The sequence below is a fragment of the Cynoglossus semilaevis genome, chromosome 9 (assembly GCF_000523025.1).
Source record: "Cynoglossus semilaevis isolate Cse_v1.0 chromosome 9, Cse_v1.0, whole genome shotgun sequence".
NCBI classification, from domain to species: Eukaryota; Metazoa; Chordata; class Actinopteri; order Pleuronectiformes; family Cynoglossidae; genus Cynoglossus; species Cynoglossus semilaevis.
The window spans coordinates 8,123,316-8,144,761 of NC_024315.1; the positions used below are offsets into that span (position 1 = coordinate 8,123,316).

Sequence of the window (21,446 nt, forward strand, 5' to 3'; positions counted from 1 at the left end):
ATTCCGGTTTTTCTAAATCAACTGACAACATCAAAGCATACAAAACTGGATTTAGCGTTATTTTGAATGTGAAATTAGCATACAAAATCCAATATAACGATATAACATCGTGTTGGTGAAGTGACGTATACATTTACGCGAATGTATAGATTCCAGGTATTTCTGGATTGATTTTGACAAAAGCGGAAATACGGCGCCTCTATTTCCGCCTGGAAACACATGTCAACAAACATGGCTTCCTACTGCTCGTTCGTTTGTAGTGAAGAAGAAAAAGACGCCGAAAAAGCAATAATAGGTAAATATATTATATTTTGTTTTCTATTTTTAAACTTGCTGTTTACATTTCGAAGTAATTGGCCAGTCTCAATGTATTTCTCTCTTAAATACGCCAAATAAGCATTGTACACGTGGGAGAGAGAAGCAAAACTGCGGTATAGTTTATGTGGCAACCCTAAGTAGCTGTTTACTCTCACAGTCCAGTTTTCAAATGGCAACGTCAAAGATGCAGACAAACTGGACTTCACCACGTACAAGAGTATAGAGGAGAATAATCCCAGGAAGAAGAGCAGGCGAATAATGGTGAGGAAATTTCATCTGCGTGATCTGTTCCTGTAATACCTTTCACACACACCATTACCTGTGTGTTTTCATTCTTCAGTTTTTTCGTGTACGTAAATTACAGCTCTACTCATGTTCTCTTTTTAGGTTGCAGAGTCAGAAAAACTGTCATATGTTGGAATGAATTTCGGAGCAGGGTCACTGAAATGTAATAACCTTTGCAAGTGAGTGCACTTTCAAAAAAAATAATAATCAGAAATCAAACTGGTACCACTGGCAATAGAAAGAATTACTATTACTTTTGTTGGAAATAGATAGATGTCCTACTGAATATATGTTCGGATTTCTACATGCTTTCTTACATGCCCAACTTTTACTCTGGGATTAAGAAGGTGTTTATAAAGCTCATGGAAAAAATAAAGGAAACTGCATGCTTCACTAAAAGCTAAACCCTGTGAGAAGCAATCTAAAAAAGCACCTTGTGTTAGGTATTACCTTGGAGTTTTGAACAGAGAGACCATGCAGATGGAGGTGCACAACGCTCAGGTATTCAACATGCAACCTGTCATACCAGGTAAGGAAATGCTTTTAGCTCATAAATCTAAGAACTGTGGTAATAATATGTGGTTGTATTTCAAATAATCTACTGACCATTAAATAATCAAGATTTTATGACCACAATAGATTTGAACACTAATATGATATTTGGGATGATAACCTACCTACAGACTCATACATTCTTTTGCAGCAACATTTCGATTCAGTTTAATTAAATTATTTTATCCACAGGAGAAACAGACACTGCAAGTTCCCAGGATGCTCCTCTGACATACCGCGACAAGGTACTGTCACTTTTTAACTCTAAGATCGTCGAGGATAAACTTGATAATAACATCTCACACTTGCATCACATTCATCCTGCAGGTGGACTCCCTGATTGAAGCATTTGGCACAACTAAACAGAAGAGAGCTTTGAGCTCCCGTAAGCTGAATCAAGTTGGCAGTGACATCCTGCAACAAGCCGTGGCTAAAGCAGCCAACACTGTCATCGACCAAAAGGGTCTTGAAGGTCAGTTATTATTCCTACAGAAACTAGATCTACTCAGTGAAGGTCTGTGATAGTTTCTTTTAATGGTTTCTTTTTCTTTAGCTCTACAACAAGAGGTTGCTGAAACAGAGTCTAAAGAAGACCTGGCTTCTCACCTGCCCCCCTGCAACCCTGGTGCAAACATACCTGAAAATGTCTATTTGTTTGATGATCGTATCCTTCATTTCCTATATGACTCACAAAGGTGTGATTCAAAGAACGACCACTATGTGTTAATAAAGATAATATTTGATCGTGAGACTATTATCTTTAACCAATTTTCAAAGTCATATGTCCAGAGGATTTTAATGCCTTAGAGCAGGCTGGCTCCAAGATGGCGGCACTGACCCCTGAGGAGCTGCAGAAAATGACAGAAGAAAGAAGGTAAGGGGAAAAAAAACATTTTATAAAACTGCACAATTGGTGCTCTAACAATCTGTTGTACTATTACAGATGCAGTTCTATTGTGAATCACCTGGAAAAATTACCATCATCAGATGAAGCCAGGGATAAATTGGCACGCTCTGCCTATTACCTTTCCCTGCTGTTCCATATGGCAAAGCAGAAAATCGTCTCCCGAAAATGTGAGTAAACGTTGGTCATCTTCAACACATGACTGTTTCTAGAGATGTTGTTCTTCCGAGGTTAACTGCGATTTTTTTTTTTTTTGTTTTCATTATACGTGCAGTGGGGCAGTAGGAAGACTGTCCTCGCATCATACAGAACAAACTGTTGAGAACATTCACTGTGGAAACATTCAGCAATGGCAGGTTGGATCATGCTTTGATTTATTAAAATAAAGCACCTATTGAACGTGCAACACTCTCACCTTTCACCCTCTAGTGGCAGCTGAAGATGTTACCACTGCACCACTGCTCTTTTTAATAACAATTCAACTTGTTATATAACTCCCTGTATTCGTTGTTTTGAATATTTGTGATGTGTCTACTGTTACTACAACCTCATTAGTTTTATCCAACAGGGTACTGAGCGTTGTATCAGCATCAATGAAGGTCAAATTAGCTGCTTATTCCTTGGCCCTGCTCCTGCATATGGGAGACATGACTGCTGACCTCACACTACTGCACCGTGACCTGGGCATCACTGAGGCCAGGTGGGTGTTTGTGTGTTTTACACAGTGGACTAAATAGCAGTTCCTGTTCCTCTTTTGAAACTCTGTTATTAACTTCCCTACAGGATGATTGAAATTGCAAAGTCAATGGGGTTGACAGTGATAAAACCGGCCAGACTAAAGGCCGATGAGACCGAACTGCAGGACGAACACAAGATGGCATCACTTCGTCTCCCGCTGGTCAAATACGATCAGATGATAGAGCGACGGAAACGCAAAAAAATGCGCTGAATACAATACCAAGAAAAGTGTTTATTAATGAAACTTGTAGACCAAAACATGAGTACCTTTTTGGTTGTACATATGTTTGTTAATTAAAGCTAATACAAAAAGCAGAGAAGTGAGCTGTAAACAGATTCTAGATGAGAAAACATCTAGTGTACACAGATAAAACAGAGGCACGTTTGAAGACATCACATATTGCACACTGAACAAATTCTCTTCGGTCGATCGCTGTTGACAAGCCTGTTTTGTCGTACCGCTGCGCAGCATGTTGACACCTAAGTAAAAAAGCTGAGAACGTGGTACAAAAAAACACAGACTTGTCAAGAAACAGCGCAGCTCTGCTGATCTGGCAGAAGCTAAATTTTGGCTTTTTTTCTTTGCATATACACTTCACACTGGATTAGCTACAATCACTGACTGATTCAAAAGTCAAACAAGGCACAGATTTACTTTGCATTTGAGGCGGTGACTCCTGCTTTGACTCTTGCTAGAACTTTCCAAGCAGACAGGTCTCAGAAGCGGACAAAAATAACATTTTCCTACACAGGACTGTGTGAGAAACTGACAGTTAAAGCGCTTTAGTGTGTGTTCTTTAAAATACAGGATGGTGGCGATGCTTACATATGTTGTCATTTAGATTCACTGTGATAGAAACCAAAAGAACGACAGCCGTCTGCACAGTATTTCACATCATCTTACAGAATTACGAAAACCTTACACTTACTTACTGAGAGTGGATGACCTGTTTAAATGGTTGTACTCAGTGCAGCATTAGATGAGGTGGAACCTCATAGTGGCAGTAGAACATCATTTCACACGATTGTCATAATTTAAATGTATAGGATCATACCATGATATCATGGTTAATATTCATACTAAGTGCTTTACAGAATTCATAGGATGGAGCAAAACATGCTTCCGCTGTGACACCCACTCTCCACGGTGGCACTGATCCTGGTTGTCATTGAAATTCCGATTCGTGAAGGATACTGGGAAGAGGAGAGGCCAGAGGGGGAGCTGGCCAGTGGACGAGGAGGGGGGTTGTCCAAGACCCACGGAGGAGAGGACGTACAACTACAAGATGAAAAAAAAAATTAAATTTCATATTAAAGTCTCACAAGGAAAACATTATTTTTGGATACCTAGAAAGGAGCAGTGAGAGTGGGGACATCAAGGTGAGAACAGTCTTTTATGACTTACTCCAGGTTTGTTGTTGACTGTACTGTTTCTTAAGGGCTAAAGCAACTAAACAAGTAACAGTTGATTACGTCAAAAAATTTAAATAATGAACACAAAGTTCCTTCATGAACAGTGAATTCGGAGTACAACGAGGCTGACTGGAGATCTGATGGAAGCAGGGTGGAAATATTAGACAACTCCAAAGCAGAGTGGTTCTACTGTGATACAAGGTATGTTTGTTTTTTTGTTTTTTTTTCACCCCGATGCACAAAAATTCGATAAATGTCCAAAGTGTGTGTGTTTATTTTTTTCTGTCTTCCAGTTTTTCATGTTGTAGAGCAGGGCAGGTCCACACTTTTTGGCATGGGAACTACTATTCAAATAACCAGCTCAAGTGATCTTCCTATATTTAAAACATTAAATATACAGTCACTCATATAAACTGCACATAACTTAACTTTAAACACAAGTAGCTGTATGGCACTATGTGATTGACATTTCTTCAGTTACCTGTTGTTGTGCTTAAGAATATTATTGTTTCGCAGCGTACAGTTGTCATTGCCAGGTTCTAGGAGGAGGAGTGTTTTTTTGTTGATGGGATGTCCCTGGTACAAGAGGTTGTCATGGATGATGCCTTTCACTGGCCCACTCACAGCAATACCACAGCCTTGTGATGGTTGGACTCGATTTCGTAAAACCTAAAGATGAAAATCCGTGTAAACACACACAGATCATGAGTGTTATAATAGAACAGATTAAAATAGGGTGTCGTAAAATCACACTCTTCTTCGTGCTGAAGTTGGAGCTCAGTGTCATTGACTGTATGTTGGTCCCAGCTGCAGAGTTAGTGTTTGGTCCATTCAGATGGACCCTCCTCGTGGGTGTTTGGATGTCAGTGCTGAGTAAACTGTTCACTGAACAAACCTAGCTCTATTAGCAACGTCATGTTGTCATGTCTGATTTATGGCTAATTGGCATCATTTCTCACCCAGTTTTTTAAGCCTCTCTAAAAGCTGTATTTGTTTTTGATAATGACTGTGTTTCAGTCAGTACTTTGTCAAGCTCAGTACTTCATTTGCATTCTTGTACTCTGTTGATTCAGTGACCCAATACTTGGAAATGGCTTTTCACCAAGCAGCTGTCAGTGGGTGTTGTGTACTTTCCTCCTCCAGCTCTGCCTTGTAGTCCATTCTGTATTTACTCAACCCCAGCCTAATGTAGTATCAGGACCATACTCTGTGTCAGCGCGCACTCAAATGAAAATACTTATGCTCAGTTTGGTTTGTAAAGAAAATGGTATCGGGATAACCCAAATTTGCATTGATACTTCCTAAGACTTTTGCAGCAGTGTAGCCTCTCACCTTGATGTCAGCACTGCCCGTGACCTGGATCCCATAACCACGGTTTCCAACCACATCATTCTCCACGATCTGCCCACTGCCACTGAAACTGACTCCGTGGCCACTGTTTTCATAGATACCATTCCCACGAAGTTCCACTCTGCAGTCTCTCTCCACTGTGACGCCAGCTCGACCGTTCTCGAGAACACAGTTTGTGACCAGCCGGGTCAGCTGACTGCTCTGCAGCACGGCGATTCCGGTGCCGTGGTTGTTATTTACAAGGTTCGCAAAGACGTTCAGGGGCTCGCTGCTTTTGACATACAGACCAACCGCTGCAGAGAAGTAGGAAAGAGAGGTGTTACTTATACAAGGAACAGTGTGTGTGGGTTTACATAAGAAGTCATGGATGTCTGTATTACTTCCGTTGAAGCTCATGCAGTTGCCCTCCACCAGTGGCACGCTGATGGAGCGACGGGCCGAGTGACGCTCGTCCTCACTGTCCAGATCACTCTCCCAAGCAAACAACTCTCCCTCCTCATTCAGGTTCTCCTGCGCTTCTCTTCCTTCTTCTTCCACTCCTCTCCTTTCCCCGTTGCCTACTTCCCCCCCGAGCCCCTCCGGCCCCTGCCAGTTTCCCTCCATAGCCTCGATGTTCTCTGGGTCTTTCCTGCAGAACACTGCCAGCCCGTACATGCAGTTATGAGTAATGTAGTTACCCATGAGTTGTGGTAGGCTAGATGACATCACCCACACACCGCAGCCTTTATTGCCTATAGAAAAAAGACAATGGAATAAAGAAAAAGAACGAGTTGATGTATCAACAAAGGCAGAAGGTGATTGTTAAGGACGACAGTACTCACAGTAAACATGGTTCCCCTCGATAAGTCCACGCCCTCTCTCGCCTACAACCACACCATCAGAGAAGCCATAGCAGATGTAGTTGTTCTTTAAGATGGGGTCACCTCCTCTGCGGATGTCTATGCCTCCCCACTGATTTTCTTTAATGACATTCTCTGCAATTAAACAAAGTTTGAGCACAAGTTCTGTAAATTGCTAATAATGAATAACAGTACGTAATTACAAAAAGGAAACCTGTTCAATACCTGTTATTATCCCCCTGCCATTCTCATTTACTGCAATTCCAGCTGCCTGGCCTTGGAAGATGTAATTCCCACTAAGACCCATAAAAAACAAAAATAACATTAAAACACAAGCAAACATCAGTAGTAAACAAGTGGCACATCCAAACAAAGGACTATTTGCCAGTATTCAAAGTTTTAAATTCTAATGTCTGCTGTACAGTTTGACTTCTATACGTCAATTTAAAAAAACATTGATAAGACAGAACAAAAAGCTGATCAATTTTATTTTGTAATTTCATTTTATTTTTTTCCTTCCCAGAGAATTGACACATTTGTGTTGGGACACATACCTGACCACAGGATTCCCACTGAACAAAATGTACACGCCCGCTTCTTTGTTGTTGTAGATCTGATTGCTCCGAATTGAACCTTTTCCCTTGCCAAGGACAACAATCCCTGAACGCAAACCACTGTGTATTTTGTTGCACTGTAGAATGAATACAGAAAGAGAGATGTTTTTTTTTTAGATGGCTTTTTTAAAAAAAAAAAAAAAGTCATGTGTTTTTCTGTCTGACTGTCTGAACCTTTTAACATAAAAAACATATGCAGCCAAGTCTAGAAAAAGCTCAAAGAACCTCTGGGATGCTGTCTGATTTTTTTTTTTTTTTTACCAGAATTATGGGATTTGCTCCTTTCCGGATGTCCAGTCCTGCCTCTCCATTTGAATGGATGTTGTTTTCTGCGATGAGGCCCTGGGCAGAGAGTCGCAGGAACACACCTGACGCCCGGCACTCACATACCTCGTTTCTCAGCATCACTATCTGTAGTAGGTGACATACAAAGAAGGAGCTTAAGTAACGGTTTGAAATGGAAGCTGCTGCTCAATTACTCATGATGTGTGATGCTCTCTATGCTGCTTAATTACTCATGATGTGTGATGCTCTCTAACTTGATACATGACTGAAAAGACATCCTGTGTATTTGTTAATGGGCCTGGGAAATTAAAAATTCAAAGGATACGTACAAGTGAAATTATAAACATCACTCCTAGGTGTAAACAAGGTTTGTGTAGTTTGAATTACTGTGGAACTTTGGATGCAGCGGACGGCGTAGTTCAGCCCACGGAAAACATTGCCCTCCAGTCGAGCCTGTCCGTAATTAGACAAATGCACACCGCCCTTTCCTTCCCTGAAAAGGCAGCGTCTGAGGATGCAGCCGAGGGTGGCTGCTGACAGCATCTGAGCATCAGGGTCTCTTTCTAGTTCCTGTTGAAGGGTGAGGGGTTTTGGAGTCACAGGTAAGGGATTTGGGCAGGAGGCCGGTGGCAGAGAGCCATCAGCCCGAGGCTTTAGCAAATGTGAAAGTCCATGATTGTCACAGGAGATTTTGTAGTCCATTGTTATTGTGTTGTTAGTGTTGTTTTTTTCTCCATCTTCCTCCTCTCCCTCACTTTGGCCTCCGTCACCAAAGCCATCTTCAATCACAGTGCAGTGACAAAAAGCATCTACTCCGTTCCTCCTCTGCCATTCCTCCATGTTAACGTGCTCCCTTTTGACACAACTTCCTGTAGATTGAGGTCCAACAGTGGAGCCAGACAGAGGGCTAATTGGTGAACTATTTTTATTCTCAGAAAGACCGCCAAATGGGAACGTCCTGGCCAGGGCTGCCAAGTGTTTACAAGCCCAGTTCCTCTCTGACACCGGAGGACCTTCCACAGTCACTGAGGCCGTGTCACTGCCTGAGAAGTCACAGCTGTCCAGTAAACTCAGAACAACACCCAGCAGGTGTGCAGAGCTGCCCTGTGAGAAGGAGCAAAAACGAGCCTGGCAGGTCCCTGGGCCGCGGACCTGCAACTGAGCCCCCTCAAAGTTGCAGTTATCTAGCTGAACATGACCCCAAGAAGTCTAAAAAAAAACAAAATAAATGTTAATTTCATTGTTAGGCAAGAAAATAATCTTAAAAAAACATATTTGGAATTAAATAGCTTCAGAAATGTTTTGCCATTTAATCCTTACTATAATTGTACCGTTTATACACTGTATTGCAATTCACCTTATAAACAATAGTGGAGAACCAAGGCGGCATGAACACCAGATTGCAGAGCCTGGCAGTAGGACATTGCTGCTCCATGCACACCAACAAGGCCACCTCGCCCAGTTGGCCAAGACCAACCAATTCCACAGGAACCTTTAGTGCTATCTCCGCCTGCTCTTCATATACTCCTGGGTGTAGAACCACTCGGTCGTATGGCCCTGCAACAGCAAGAGCCCCACGCAGGGTTTCAAACTCACATCCAGGACCCACGTGCCAAACCCTGCGGTCTTTCCGACGGCGGAAGAAGAGGAGGCATGCAGACGATTGGTGCTCTGGACCGTTCTGAGCCCAGGTGCGGGACGCCAGAGCATGCTGCTTTAGGGCCTCCCTCCAGGATGGTGGTTCCAGATTGGGCTGACTGGGCCAATTGGGGTGACGACACTCGGGGCAGCCCAGACACAGCTGTCTCCAGCGGGTGTTGTCCAGAGACAGGATGAGCTCCCTCCATGCACGACACACCTGACAGCAGCGGCCAAGGTCAGGAAGAGGGAGGTAGGCTAAGATAACCCTCCACAGCTCCACGGGGAGGCTGCCCACCTCCATGGCAGCAGCAGAGACACCGGCTGGGGAGCAGCGTGATGGGAGGCACACCTGGAAACACACAGGTAACACAGCAGCTTGTTATGAGATCATTGTGTTTTAATCTTTCTGTCTGTCTTATATTTATACAAAGTTTGAACCAAAATGTCCTTATAGTTAGTTATCTTTAATCTTTAATTCATAATTTTTTAATTGCAAAAGTTTCCTGATTTTAATTTATAATACATGTAAAAATGCATTTCTGCTACATTTGAGCATTTTATCTACATAAAGTGATAAGCTGTGTTACAAGTCTGATCAAGTTTCAACCTAAAAAAATCCATAGAACTTCAGAAAGAAGGAATTCTCACTTTATTGGTCTGAAAACTATTATTTATTTACTCCACGTTATTTGTCTTTGCAACAGTGACAGAACTACTTGTTGTCTTTCTTCAATTCCTCCAGATATACTGGCACTGTGTTCATCCAAACAGGCCCAGGTTTCACACTGAGTAGGTAAGTAAACTGTGAGTAAACTTGAAACTACAAGAACATTATATTTTACTAATGTTTCTAATGTAAAAATATGTGCTGTGGTGCAAAAAATGTCAGGAACCAGTCACCTCGGGAATGTGCATTCTGAAATCATGTAATTTGATCAGATGAGTCAAAATCCTGACATAATTTATATGTTATACATATCTTTTTTCTTTGTCCTGAGGGTCCCAGGGGATCTGACTGGACCCCCACATTTAAATGAACACCCACAGACACTACAGGACATCTAATTAACATAATCCCTAATCTGCATGTTGTGGCCTGCCCAGTGATAGTAAATTCTAGTTGGGCCACAGACATGTAGCCTAAACATCATCATCACACAGTCACATACATTATATTACTAGATATTATTAGATATTACATGTCAGTAAAGGATGTTGTGGGGACATCTCAGTGCACTGCAACTGGGAATCACGAGAGGGCAGAGTTTGTTTTGTACAATAACAAACGTGGAGCAACTGAATAAAGACTATTATCAGCAAAAATGCTAGGTTTAAAGTATACTGTAAATCCTTATGTAAATTAACACTGGCTGTTTTCCGTTTGTAGAGAAAAACAAATACACTTACCATGAGCTGTGTAAACACACAACAGAGATTCTGATGTGGCTGTTCACTGCACGAAACACTGACCTTCTTTTAATTACCGTGATAAGTTAATAAATTAACTTAGTATTTGGCCCACACTAGTCAGCACTCGTTTTAGGAGTCACAGAGATAATAGAGACAAAAGCGTGTGTATGACTATAAGTGAGTGAGAGAGAGCGAGGACACAGGAAGGGGCTGTCGTTGCATAACAATAACATCAACATCTATTCTGTAACTTTACCATAAATGACACACGCCAACACGACCGGGGTCGTAACTAAGGGTAACAACACACACGGATGAAATGACGTCGTAATTATAGGATGTTACTGCCGTTGAGGCCAAATTAACCTACAGTGATGTGGTTGAAAGTTAGATAAAATGGTAATACGGCGCAGCGCGTTCACCGTGATTATCGAAAAACCCTGCGTAACTAACGTTAGCCACAACAACGCACGGGGGGAAAAAACGAAAAGCAACGCAAACACCGAGAATCTTCTCACCTCCTACCGCCTTGTTGCAGCGATTTGATGGATCAACACATGCTGCTAATTTGTCTTTCCGTGACTACAGCGACTTTTCCTCCTCGCTGCCTCCTCAGGAGTTGAAGACGAGCCATGATGACTGCTGCAGATGTGATGTTCCAATGGAGTTGAGACGGTCGCCTCCAGTTTACGGCAACACTCGGCGGAACGACCAGGGAGCCTGAGCTGTCCGACCGACTCTGTTACGGTAGGGGGCGCTGTCATTGTAAACTCGATGTGCTATGGTTTCAGTATTGAACATTCTGACATCAAGTGGTTCAGTATTTACTTAAATTAGGATTTATTTCACATAAATAATTCACATACGTAATTATTCATCTATAGTATTTCAGTCACAGCTTCGCAACAAACATTTTTTCAGACATAGTGTGGCACCAGACAATTCCCCCTGCATTAACAAACATTTAATATCAAAAACCAACCTTTTAAAAACAAGAGCATCGTCCATGCAGGCAGTTCAGGCTTGTGTATATTCTCTTTGCCCTTTAATAATCTCTTCCAACGCCCTGTGCTGCCCTCTGGTGTATTATTCTAAATAATGCATGCAGTCTCGATAATTTCCCACTCCCACATGTCGTGACGTGCAGTTAACCGGAAGGCGTCACCATTGTGTTTACGTTTGCCATATTCTCAGTTTCCCATATTGTCAGCGTGAACAATAATACTGTCTACTTACGTCATCTCCCTCCATTCACCTTCTCCCTTTGAATGGTCTTCATGTGTGCTTCATCATTCCTCCATCAACATTCCCTGTCCTGTAAAAACATGCTTATAGTACCTACTATAAATCTGTATAAAATTATGTCCATTTTGAAATGCAATCTAAGTTTAGGTCACACGTGGTAAAATCCTCTCCACAGAGTTAGGTACAGAGTTAGAGGCTAGTGTTCACGCACAACAAAAATGACACTCAGCACAACTCAAGACACGTGTTCATGGCTAATCAGCAGAACTCTGCAGCTGCCACTGCTCCCCCCCACAGAAACATCTTTGAAATGACTCTTACAGTGAAATATAAATCACAGTCTCCCTCTGACAGTTCCCTGCAGCAGTCAAATTCTTGAATTCTGTTGTTTAGTTCATATTTGATTCCATATTCCAAACAAACCATTGATTTTGACAATACATTCTTTTACTGCATTCAATATGTTATTTATCATATTTTGTCAACAAAGTGTTGGCTGAAAGTGACCCACTTGCGGAGACTTGAATACCCCCAGGTTTCTGTTATTGTCAGGTATGTCTGTTTTTTTTCTGCTGTCTGCTGTGTGGGGTAATCTGTGTGATCACACTCACCTCACTCTGCCCTTGTTGGATCATTGTAGTTGGATCATTGTAGTTGGATCAGTGTAGTTGGATCATTGTAGTTGGATCAGTGTCTATCTTTGTGAGTGCTGTATCCTTCGTGCCAGCGTTGTGTCGAGTTTTTAGTTGTAGCTGTTTCTAGTTTGTTCCTGAGCAAGTCTGTTGCTGTGCTCAACTCTCTTCGTGTTCTCAGCTCTGCTCGACTTTGTGTATGCTTCAGTCCTAGTTTTTGGAATTTAGAATCTTCAAATAAATTACCTGCACCTGTACTGCATTTGGGTCCTGCCTGCTTCCTGCTATGTCAATGCCCGCAACCTTTGAATTCAACTTTGACCATTAATGACTCCAATAAACTTTATGGCTTTATATACTGTAGTTTGTTCATGTAAATGAGAGCAATGATCCCCTCAATCACCAATATTAGACCTTACTGAAATTTTAGTGAGGTGTACATTATAAAATTATTTGAATATGGTTTGACACATGAGTGATATCTAATATTTGGTATTGAAATATAATCGGAGAAAAGTAGATGATAGATGGAGTGAGAATGACATACATAGATGTGCAATTCCTGTGGTGTACTCTCTTTAATTATAAATGTTTTATTAGTTGAATGATCTATTGTTTATCAAATAACACATTGATTTTACTAGAGAAAAGTCACAACAGCAGAAATGAAAGTTTGCATTAGTGTCAATTTTATTCAAGCTTGTACAGTCATATCATACAGGTTTGATGGCATTTAGGTGTGAGAGTCAAACCGATATATATATATATATATATACATACGGACAGAAGAGATTGAACAAAGTGAAAATGATTCATGAATGCGTCCATCTAGAGATTGAACAAAGTGATTGAAAATGATTCATGAATGCGTCCATCTGTAGCTTCCATCAGTACACAAAATATGGTCGTCTGATTCCAGTTCTTTGAGAGTCACTCCTCAACATGTCTGGTTCCTACAGATAAAGTAGAGATTACACATTGTTAATTTGCTTACTGCACATTATGACAGGGGGTTCCACATATAAAGGCTTCCATTATATCATGCACTGTATTTACATATTCCAAAACAAGTCAAGGAGTAACCAGTGAAAAAGGACTCACATGGACCGTAGTTGCTTAAGCACTTGTTTGAACCATTTAGTGTTGGGATCCAGACAAACTCTTGCTCCAGTATAATTTAGGTGAGCACTGCAAAATGACACAAAATAATCAGCCAATTAAGTACAATTAAGTACATGTAGTGATGGGTTGTCATAGAATCTGCAGAGAATCGATGCAGAGGCTTACATGTACTCAGTGTCACTGCAGTATGAGGTGGGACAATTAATCTCTAGCCATCCTATAGCACCTGCAATATATGTTCTACTCTTGGAGGGACAACGGCATCGCAGAGGCACTCCAGGCAACCTCAGGTTGAAACCTATTTGGTTTGGTTTTTGTTCAGAGGTAAAAATATGTCAGTATTACAACAATCCACAGAGAAAAATAAACTCCATCCAAGCAGAACAGACTGCACTGCTCTGGCTGAGAAGCAGCACTCACCTTCAGGTATGGCCAGCAGATACAGAAGTGCCACAACAGTGATTGCAGAAGAAAAAGACATATCTGCAGATTTAGATCATCAGTGCCAGTCAGTAAACTGTGTACAGCACAGATCTTCTAAGTATTTATACACAGTATGTGTCAGTTTGTGATGAAACTCCTGAAGGTGGTGTCCTCAGTTCACATTTCCCTCCCTGCAAGGTTTTCTGAAGAATTTTATCTCGGAAGGCTATCAGCAAACCACTAGGGGTGAAGTTATTCATCACATTTCTGCAAAAAGCAAGCTCTTAAGCAAGTTTCCTTTTTAAACCAATTTTTTTTTCATTTCAATTTTTTTTTTTAGTATGCTAAGCGAGTTTGGTGTTACTTCTCTTGTGTAGTGGTTATCCCACCTGCTCACTCATCTGCCTTACATGCGGAGAGTCCTGGGTTCGACTCCCAGAGGAACTGCATACTTGGTGCCTCCGAGGGTGGCCTGTTACAGCAGATCTGATGTTTCCCCAGTGTGGGATTAATTAAGATCAATTTAAAAAAAAAATGTTTTATTAAAAGAAAAATGTAACCGCAACACTAAAAAATGTAAAATGTGTGTGTGTGGTCAAAGTGTAGTTTTAATTTTGGGGACTTTTTTTTGGTAAAATGCCTTTTTATTGGGGAGTGGTTCAATCCTATCAGGACAATTTCAGGTTCCTACTAGGACAATGTGTATTTAGTTTGATGTTAGAATGAGAATTACGGCTACATTTGTAATGGTTATGGTTGGAGTGAGGGACTAGGCATAGACTATGGCTATGTGAAGTCCTCACTATTATTCCATGTATTTATTTTATTTGGATGTTTCAGCAGTTTAAAACATCCTCTTTTTGTGACCTTAAGAAACATTGGAAAACCACAGAAAAATTTCGCTTCTGCTTGTTTTCTGCTCGTGTCACTTCATTCTGGATTAACAAATGACTGGAGGTCAACTTCCTTTAGGGTTGTTTTCCCCGGCTTTGACTTCAAAGTTCACCGTATATTCACTTACCACTGATAACCACACGAGGGCGCTCATTCGATTTTCTTTACCCCAGTTGTGGGTTTGCTCCAATAATTCAAGATACTTCCTCAATTCATATAGTTTATATGATCAGTGAATAACTAAATCTCAAACTTACTAACTAACTAACTCACAAACTACCTTACCAACGAATTAACTAAACACAAATATAAGAGTGGATAGAAATAAACAAAACAAAACAACAAAACAAAACAACCAAACAAACAAACAAAACAATTGTGGGGGTGATGCGAGCACCAAACATAATTACAAACTTTTGATTTTGACTTTGATACTGTACATCAGGCAGATAAACTGATGCAGTTTTTATTGTTAAGTTGTTTCCAATTATTAAACATGATCTCATTTACAAATGAATGCAACACAACGCAGAAGGTTGAGACAGAGGCAAATGTACCACTGAGTCACATCAAATGTCATTTTATCTGGGAATTGTGAAAAATGCAAGTGACATTTTTGCCCATTCTTACAAAAGCCTTGATATTAGATCAGATTAGATTAGATTAAACTGTATTGATCCTAAATTCTATACAGTGAATTGGTCATCTTTGTATGATTTTTTTCTTCATGATGTACCAGACATTTTTTAATTGGAGACTGATCTGCAAATTGGCTTAGGGTCAGTCAGTCATGTGCATAGACTCTACATGAACGAAACTCAAATGTTTGAAATAAAAATCTGTAGATTTCCTGTGTGAAGAGTTGTCATCAAGGATATACATATAATATATATATAATATATATATATATTATATATATATATTTAGAAAATTGTGTGCTGAACACAGTGATTTCAGTGAATATACCAAAAGGTGAACAAAACTGAGGAGCCATGACCCATCCATGTTCACTATAAATGAGAATGTGTTGGCTATTTTTATTTATACCCAGTACTAATATCCCAACCGGTTACTAGTCCAATTGTTGTTTTAGGACACTCCAAGTGTTGTTGTTTAACATTTTTAGTCTTTTCTGTTTTGGAGTGTGAAGCAGACATCAACTGCGTTTTTGGAAGTGGATCTTTTTTGGAAATTGTTTTTGTAGTTGTTGGTTGTATGACAGAAATGTCCATGTGTTCTAAAGCTGTTTCTCAGGCTTGAGTTTTTCTTTTTTTCAGCCTGTGAGCTTGTCCTGGCATGAGAATAAAATGCTATTCCAAACACCAGGAATGCTATTTCATAGATACCCTTTGGATCTATGTGTTTGTATTGTTCAACAAAAAACTCCCCAGCATTTCCAGAAACCTTCAGCTTCTGGTAGCTCCTGACTGTTGTAGTTTGTCTTGTGTGTATTGTTAACGCACTCAAAAGAGTCTGGAGTGAAACTCATTGTTTGCAAACATGGAATGTGTTTATACTCTGTCCCCTCTACTCAAGCATTACTGTCAAAGCATTAAGGAAAACTGTGTGGTGACACAGCAGTGATTCACTTCAGGCTTTCCCAGTGTTTTATCTCAGTGTATTGTCAGGATCAGGGTTCAAATGCCAACACCTAGAATGTAAATCATGTGATTTAATTAGTTCTGTGAGGCTGAATCTTATTAAAGACACAGCAGACTTTGCTCATATATATATATATATGTGTGTGTGTATATATTTTTATATCTATATACATATACACACACATATGCGTTATATATATCATTCCCTGTGTATCAAGTGCATAGCAATAATTACACTTTTGCAATTATAAACATATTTTAAATATAAAGACACCAGTGTAAATTTGACATTTGACCATCAATTACATGTCTTGAGTTGAAATTATGGACTATAGAATTTATTTTGTAATCATTAATTACAACAATGGAAGTTAGGGAATATCCCAATATCCACGTGATTTCATAATACTTCCTCTCTGATACAATGAGTGTTTCCTCTTGCACATGTTTGTGTGTGCATGCGTGTGTGTGTGTGTGTGTCTGTATCAACTATCCTGCTCTAGATATAAAAGTTATATATTATTAATGACCAAAACCCCTTGATATCTCATAGACAGATTTTAATCATCCTCCTTATCTCCTCGGTTTGTTTTTCTACATAAAAGTAACATGTAATCCACCACTTATAAATCAGGGTGCAGATCAACTAATTCTAGTTTTGTTTTTAAAAGAAAACATCTGGGTCATGGACATGAGCCCAGTTAGATTGATGAACCTGTCCAGTCAGAGTTGAATCAACTTTTCTGGCTATTTTCCGGATATTTCCCAACTGATAACAGCTTTCAGGAAAGGAGATTGAATCATCATTTGAGTTTATTCTCTCCTGGTTCGTTTCGGAAAACTGTTGATGTTAATGAATGAACTCCTGATTCTCTCCATTTCTTTAAAGTACTTGAAAACATTGTTTGCATTTATTTATTTGAATGATTATTTTAATTGGTTATTGATACAGTTGAATATCATGTAAATCAAATATTTAATATTATACACACATTAATTCAAATGATGCAATAAGTCATGTCTCAAAACCACAAAGTGCCCCCTCCCCCCTTCTCACATGTTACTCCATACTTCCGTACGGCTGTTTGGTGAGTTGTGACGCGCTAATTGCGGTCAGATGCTTGTTGCGGCTTGCCAGTGTGTCACTTGAGTGGAAGTTTTCTTTTTACCCTCATGACTTTTCCATATGTTTTTGCCGCTTGAAACTAATGAGATGTCTGTGCATGATTTCATTAGCTGTCATCATGCCTTGCCAAAGACCTGTTACTGTGATGTCAATACTTTCTCATCATACTCATTGTTACTTGAACACATTTGACCTTTAATTTATTTAGTTAAATATTGCGTCAGCGTTAATAGGCAATAAATTTATCAACACTTTTAATTTCAGTGTTAACGTTTAACACTGAATTCACTCGCAATAATACAAAATAAAAAGACAAACAAAAAAATAAGTAAATTAAATAATAAATAGTAGTTAGTTTTGACTTTTTTCCCCCCCAGATGTGACTGTATAACGGTGGATTTTTTTCTTTTAATAACTGTATAGAAAAGTTTGGTGATGGGTTAAAAGCAGAGGTCACATTTGGTTGTGTGAAGTAGTGTGCTGCGTCACAAGTAGTTCACTTTCCTTTCCTTATTATGTTGGTCTGAGAATCATTGTCATTAGAAGTTACTCTGTACCTTTCATAAGTTGATGGGAAAAGTGTGATAATAATCAAAAGTTTTTTTTCTGCTTTACTTTATGTACTTGTTTTCTTCAAATGGGATTATTATTTGAACATGTGGCAAACAAAGTCTATTGAAAAATATTTACTAACAATCTTGACGAAGAGTCAAGTTACGTCGTCATCTCCAATGAATTTATTAAGAAAGTCTTGTTTCATCGTTCTGATGTATGGCATTTAAACTCGAAAAGTTTAAAAAAAGCCGAGCGAATAAGTCATCACGTGGCGCTATATGTGGAAGACACCCGTGTTTACGTTCATCGGATATAGGCCATACTTTGGTAAGTCAGACTCTTCTGATGTTTTTATGTCCTAGACTATGATGTTACCACTGTGTTAGTGTAGCTGAGTGACACTGATGTGCAGTTATATTAAGACAAACAAGCAATCCATCACTGCACACATGCAAATGTTAATGTTTTTGTTGCAGCTGACATCATAATTGATTATTTTTAGAAATGACATTGTCTGTTGATTTAGAACATTATTATGCCTGATAATAACCCGTTGATAATTTTGGTGACATTGATTTCCAATAGTAAAGGAAGCAGGAAAGGATAAAGGAAGTACTGCACAGTCGTTCTTTTATCTAGTGTTAACTGTAAATCAGTAGCTAATCCGTTTACTAGTTACATATTTAATCTGAGGTCGGTGGTGAAATCAGGTTTTCATTCCTGTGTTGTCAGTCACTTTATTGCCCACTTTTGTCACCTTATTTTCATGTATTACTGTATTAGTGACACATGTTGACTTGTGAGTTTGCTTAACAAATCACTGCGCAGCGTGGATTCCCAGTGCTGGCAGTCCCATCTTGCGCAACAGAAGCCTGGGAAGTGACTCATTTGGAGTTGAGGTGTATAAAAGCAGCTGTCTGCAGCGGTGGATTCAAACAGCAGACAGAGAAAGGAGCTGAACAGAGCGAAGGAAGAAAACAAGAAAGCTAGAAAACAAAAGAATCTTAATTTTTACTTCACGCTCTGATTGAAACTTTGCTGTCTTCTTTTGAAGGACATTTTTAAAAAAATATATTTTATTTAAAAACTTTGAAGAAATAAAAAATAATGGCTGGCTGCAAGATCATCATCTCTGCCATTGTGGTGCTCCTGGCCTCCCTGGCCATCACTGAAGGTAAGATTAGTTGGATATTTGATCAGCCAACCTTCTAATATAAAAGCAGATTCATCTTTTTACCTTAAATCCGTTGTGCATATTGTGACCAAATGTGCTTGTCTTCTGTGTCAGGAATGAGCCTGAGAAGCCCTGGAGTGGCGATGCACTGCCGCTGTATCCAGAAAGAGAGCAGATTCTTTGGGCGTTCAATCGAGAAGGTGGAAATAATTCCTGCCAGCTCTCACTGTGAAGAGACTGAGATCATGTAAGTCTTATTAAAAAGCAAAAAACAAAACCAAAAGCCTGACAGCCAGGCAGTATCGATGTTTGCACTTTGAAAAGTTTTTCGTCTTCAACATTTGACTGGATCTCTGCATTTCTGCTTGGTGTTGCAGTGCTACTCTCAAAAAGTCAGGTGTAGAAATCTGCCTTAACCCTGAGGCTCCTTGGGTGAAGAAAGTGATTCAAATGATGATGTCAAAGTAAGTATTGGATGATGACACTGTGAAAACAGAACCAACGCAATCAACTTAATATGGTAAACTAATAATCTTCTTTTTTTACCAGCAACAAGAGACGCTGAACACAGAAAAAGACAGAGAGAGAGAGGGAGACCTTGGACACCTTGGTCAGCTATATCTCTGACACATTGGATCCTCGGACACCTCGGTCAGCTATATCTCTGACACATTGGATCACATAATTCATGCACTCTGTCTATGTTTGTATCAAACATGCTATTTATTGTTTCATGTTTGTGTGAGTATGTCTTGAACATACAACCACTGCCGTCTGCTTCTGAAGTCTGTGAAAAAGGATTTGCTTGTGTGGCCTTTCTTGTATTTAACATATTTATAACTATTTATTACACTTTTGATACAACAATTGTTCAATAAAATGTTATTTGGAGTTGAAAATATGTTGGTCTTCCTGGTTTCGCTTTCTTTTGGTAGCTTTTGTTATTACCAACTTCTTGTGTGTTAAATATTTGAGCCAAATGTTCTTCGAAAAACATCGCAATACTTTTATTATAAATTCCTGCTTCTGGAAATCTTGAGATCATGTCTTTCACTTCACAATTTCAAGAAGTGAGCAGTCACGCAGTAAAACAGTAGCTCGTGGGTTCAGCAAAGATTAACTCAGTGAAACTTCTGCACTGGTTTCATCTCAGACTGACATTACTACTGACAACTTTACAGAGCTGCGCTACAAGCTGTTACTTGTGCTCCATGTTTGTTGCTGCAGGGCCATAACATCGATCCATTCTCGTGTGTACACAGTGGTTTTTATCACTTTGAGATTATTCCAAGTGGACTAAAAAAGTTTGATTATACGGGCATTATTTCTTTTTCAAAATGCAGTGGACATAACATTTTCTAAAATTTGTTTAGGTGTAGTTGGTGTAATCCAGGATTTATGTGACTGTGAAGTGCCTTATTTTTATGTTATTTTATATAAATATGCCATGTATGAGTATTATTATTATTATGTGGTGACTTTTTTAATTTCTGTAGTTTTTTAAAATCAATTGAAGGAAGGAAAGTGAACTCCTGTCATTGTGACACACAACACTGCACACAACGAAATGTAACCTCTGCATTTAACCCAACAGTGGGCAGCTTTTTGAGCGAGGAGCAGTGTGTGGGGATGATGCCATGCTCAGAGCACCTCAGTGATAACTTGGCAGCTGGTGGATTCGAACCTGCAACCTTCCGGACCCACTGTATAGGTACATGACTGTATAGGTGTATGTACTTGTTTGTGTCAAAATTTATTTAAATTATTTCTCTTACTTTTCAGTTCAATAATGGTGATGTTTCTGTATCTACTGAAATTATTTCTCTTACGTTTTCAGTACTTTTCACCAATAATGGTGATGTTTCTGTATCTACTGCCTGTGTGAAATAGGTCATTTATGTTTTTTTCTTTTTTCTTTTTTTTTCAGGCACTGAGGCCAATGGCGACACAAGACCTGAAGCTGTGTAAAGGTAGGGGTACACATTCTATATAGTATACTGTAAATATATAATGAAGACCTTATCTAAAGACTGAAGAAAACCAACTAAAACTTGGAGAAAGATTTTGCAGAGTGGACGTTGTACCATCCACTCTGCAGATCTAGGTCTTGGGTTTGTTTTTTATTATGTTTTTTATTCTTATTATGTTTTTTAACATGATGTCAAAATCAAATATTGTTATTTTCATTGTAAACTGTACACAACATCATTAGATTAATGTTTTGCTTATGATCAGATCCAGAGTTATTTATGCTTAAAATATTAATATTTTACTTTAATTTTTATCATTATTATTTATACTATTGTCCTTGTTGCTGCTGGTGAT

The 21,446-nt window shown here is 39.4% G+C and overlaps 3 protein-coding genes and 2 long non-coding RNA genes across 7 annotated transcripts; 3 read left to right on the top strand and 2 right to left on the bottom strand.

The window, feature by feature from the left end:
- The first annotated feature begins 77 nt into the window (after positions 1 to 77).
- Positions 78 to 3,112, top strand: polr1e (RNA polymerase I subunit E). Its single transcript, XM_008316977.3, is given in 12 exon segments — positions 78 to 295; positions 476 to 579; positions 706 to 782; positions 1,047 to 1,132; positions 1,348 to 1,400; positions 1,483 to 1,627; positions 1,709 to 1,819; positions 1,933 to 2,029; positions 2,099 to 2,229; positions 2,334 to 2,415; positions 2,628 to 2,759; positions 2,843 to 3,112. Coding segments are annotated over 12 exon segments (1,260 nt in total). The 5' UTR covers positions 78 to 219; the 3' UTR covers positions 3,009 to 3,112.
- On the bottom strand, positions 3,017 to 11,003 carry fbxo10 (F-box protein 10). Of its 2 annotated transcripts, none has more exons than XM_008316976.3 (11): positions 10,868 to 11,003; positions 8,656 to 9,288; positions 7,686 to 8,507; positions 7,275 to 7,424; positions 6,954 to 7,090; positions 6,625 to 6,695; positions 6,382 to 6,534; positions 5,941 to 6,291; positions 5,543 to 5,853; positions 4,692 to 4,879; positions 3,017 to 4,076 (listed from the first exon to the last, which is right to left on the bottom strand). In XM_008316976.3, exons 2-11 carry the CDS (start codon positions 9,238 to 9,240, stop codon positions 3,896 to 3,898), a joined length of 2,949 nt encoding a protein of 982 aa, XP_008315198.1. In that variant the 5' UTR covers positions 9,241 to 9,288; positions 10,868 to 11,003; the 3' UTR covers positions 3,017 to 3,895. The 2 variants fall into 2 exon arrangements, with proteins under 2 accessions (XP_008315198.1, XP_024914440.1); XM_025058672.1 differs by lacking the exon at positions 10,868 to 11,003 and adding an exon at positions 10,347 to 10,479.
- Positions 9,164 to 20,928, top strand: LOC112487500 (uncharacterized). Its single transcript, XR_003050635.1, has 4 exons — positions 9,164 to 9,302; positions 9,682 to 9,732; positions 10,966 to 11,096; positions 20,716 to 20,928. It is a non-coding gene; the product is annotated as an uncharacterized LOC112487500 (long non-coding RNA).
- On the bottom strand, positions 13,057 to 17,751 carry LOC112487499 (uncharacterized). The gene is made up of 4 exons (XR_003050634.1): positions 13,769 to 17,751; positions 13,514 to 13,646; positions 13,328 to 13,414; positions 13,057 to 13,179 (listed from the first exon to the last, which is right to left on the bottom strand). It is a non-coding gene; the product is annotated as an uncharacterized LOC112487499 (long non-coding RNA).
- cxcl8a (chemokine (C-X-C motif) ligand 8a) lies at positions 18,871 to 20,022 on the top strand. Of its 2 annotated transcripts, XM_025058206.1 has the most exons (5): positions 18,871 to 19,121; positions 19,236 to 19,368; positions 19,499 to 19,585; positions 19,671 to 19,717; positions 19,759 to 20,022. In XM_025058206.1, exons 1-4 carry the CDS (start codon positions 19,055 to 19,057, stop codon positions 19,684 to 19,686), a joined length of 303 nt encoding a protein of 100 aa, XP_024913974.1. In that variant the 5' UTR covers positions 18,871 to 19,054; the 3' UTR covers positions 19,687 to 19,717; positions 19,759 to 20,022. The 2 variants fall into 2 exon arrangements, with proteins under 2 accessions (XP_024913974.1, NP_001281158.1); NM_001294229.1 differs by lacking the exon at positions 19,759 to 20,022 and having other exon boundaries at positions 19,055 to 19,121; positions 19,671 to 19,686.
- Positions 20,929 to 21,446: the final 518 nt, after the last annotated feature.

Excerpts from the sequence above, each read along its gene's own strand:
- fbxo10 (XM_025058672.1), bottom strand. Across the intron at positions 6,535-6,624 it reads TGGCAGGGGGATAATAACAG|AGAATGTCATTAAAGAAAAT; the intron begins GTATTGAACAGG and ends GTTTAATTGCAG. Across the intron at positions 5,854-5,940 it reads CTGCATGAGCTTCAACGGAA|CGGTTGGTCTGTATGTCAAA; the intron begins GTAATACAGACA and ends ACTTCTCTGCAG.
- cxcl8a (XM_025058206.1), top strand. The coding sequence starts at position 19,055 with ATGGCTGGCTGCAAGATCATCATCTCTGCCATTGTGGTGCTCCTGGCC. Across the intron at positions 19,122-19,235 it reads CTCCCTGGCCATCACTGAAG|GAATGAGCCTGAGAAGCCCT; the intron begins GTAAGATTAGTT and ends CTTCTGTGTCAG. Across the intron at positions 19,369-19,498 it reads TGTGAAGAGACTGAGATCAT|TGCTACTCTCAAAAAGTCAG; the intron begins GTAAGTCTTATT and ends TTGGTGTTGCAG.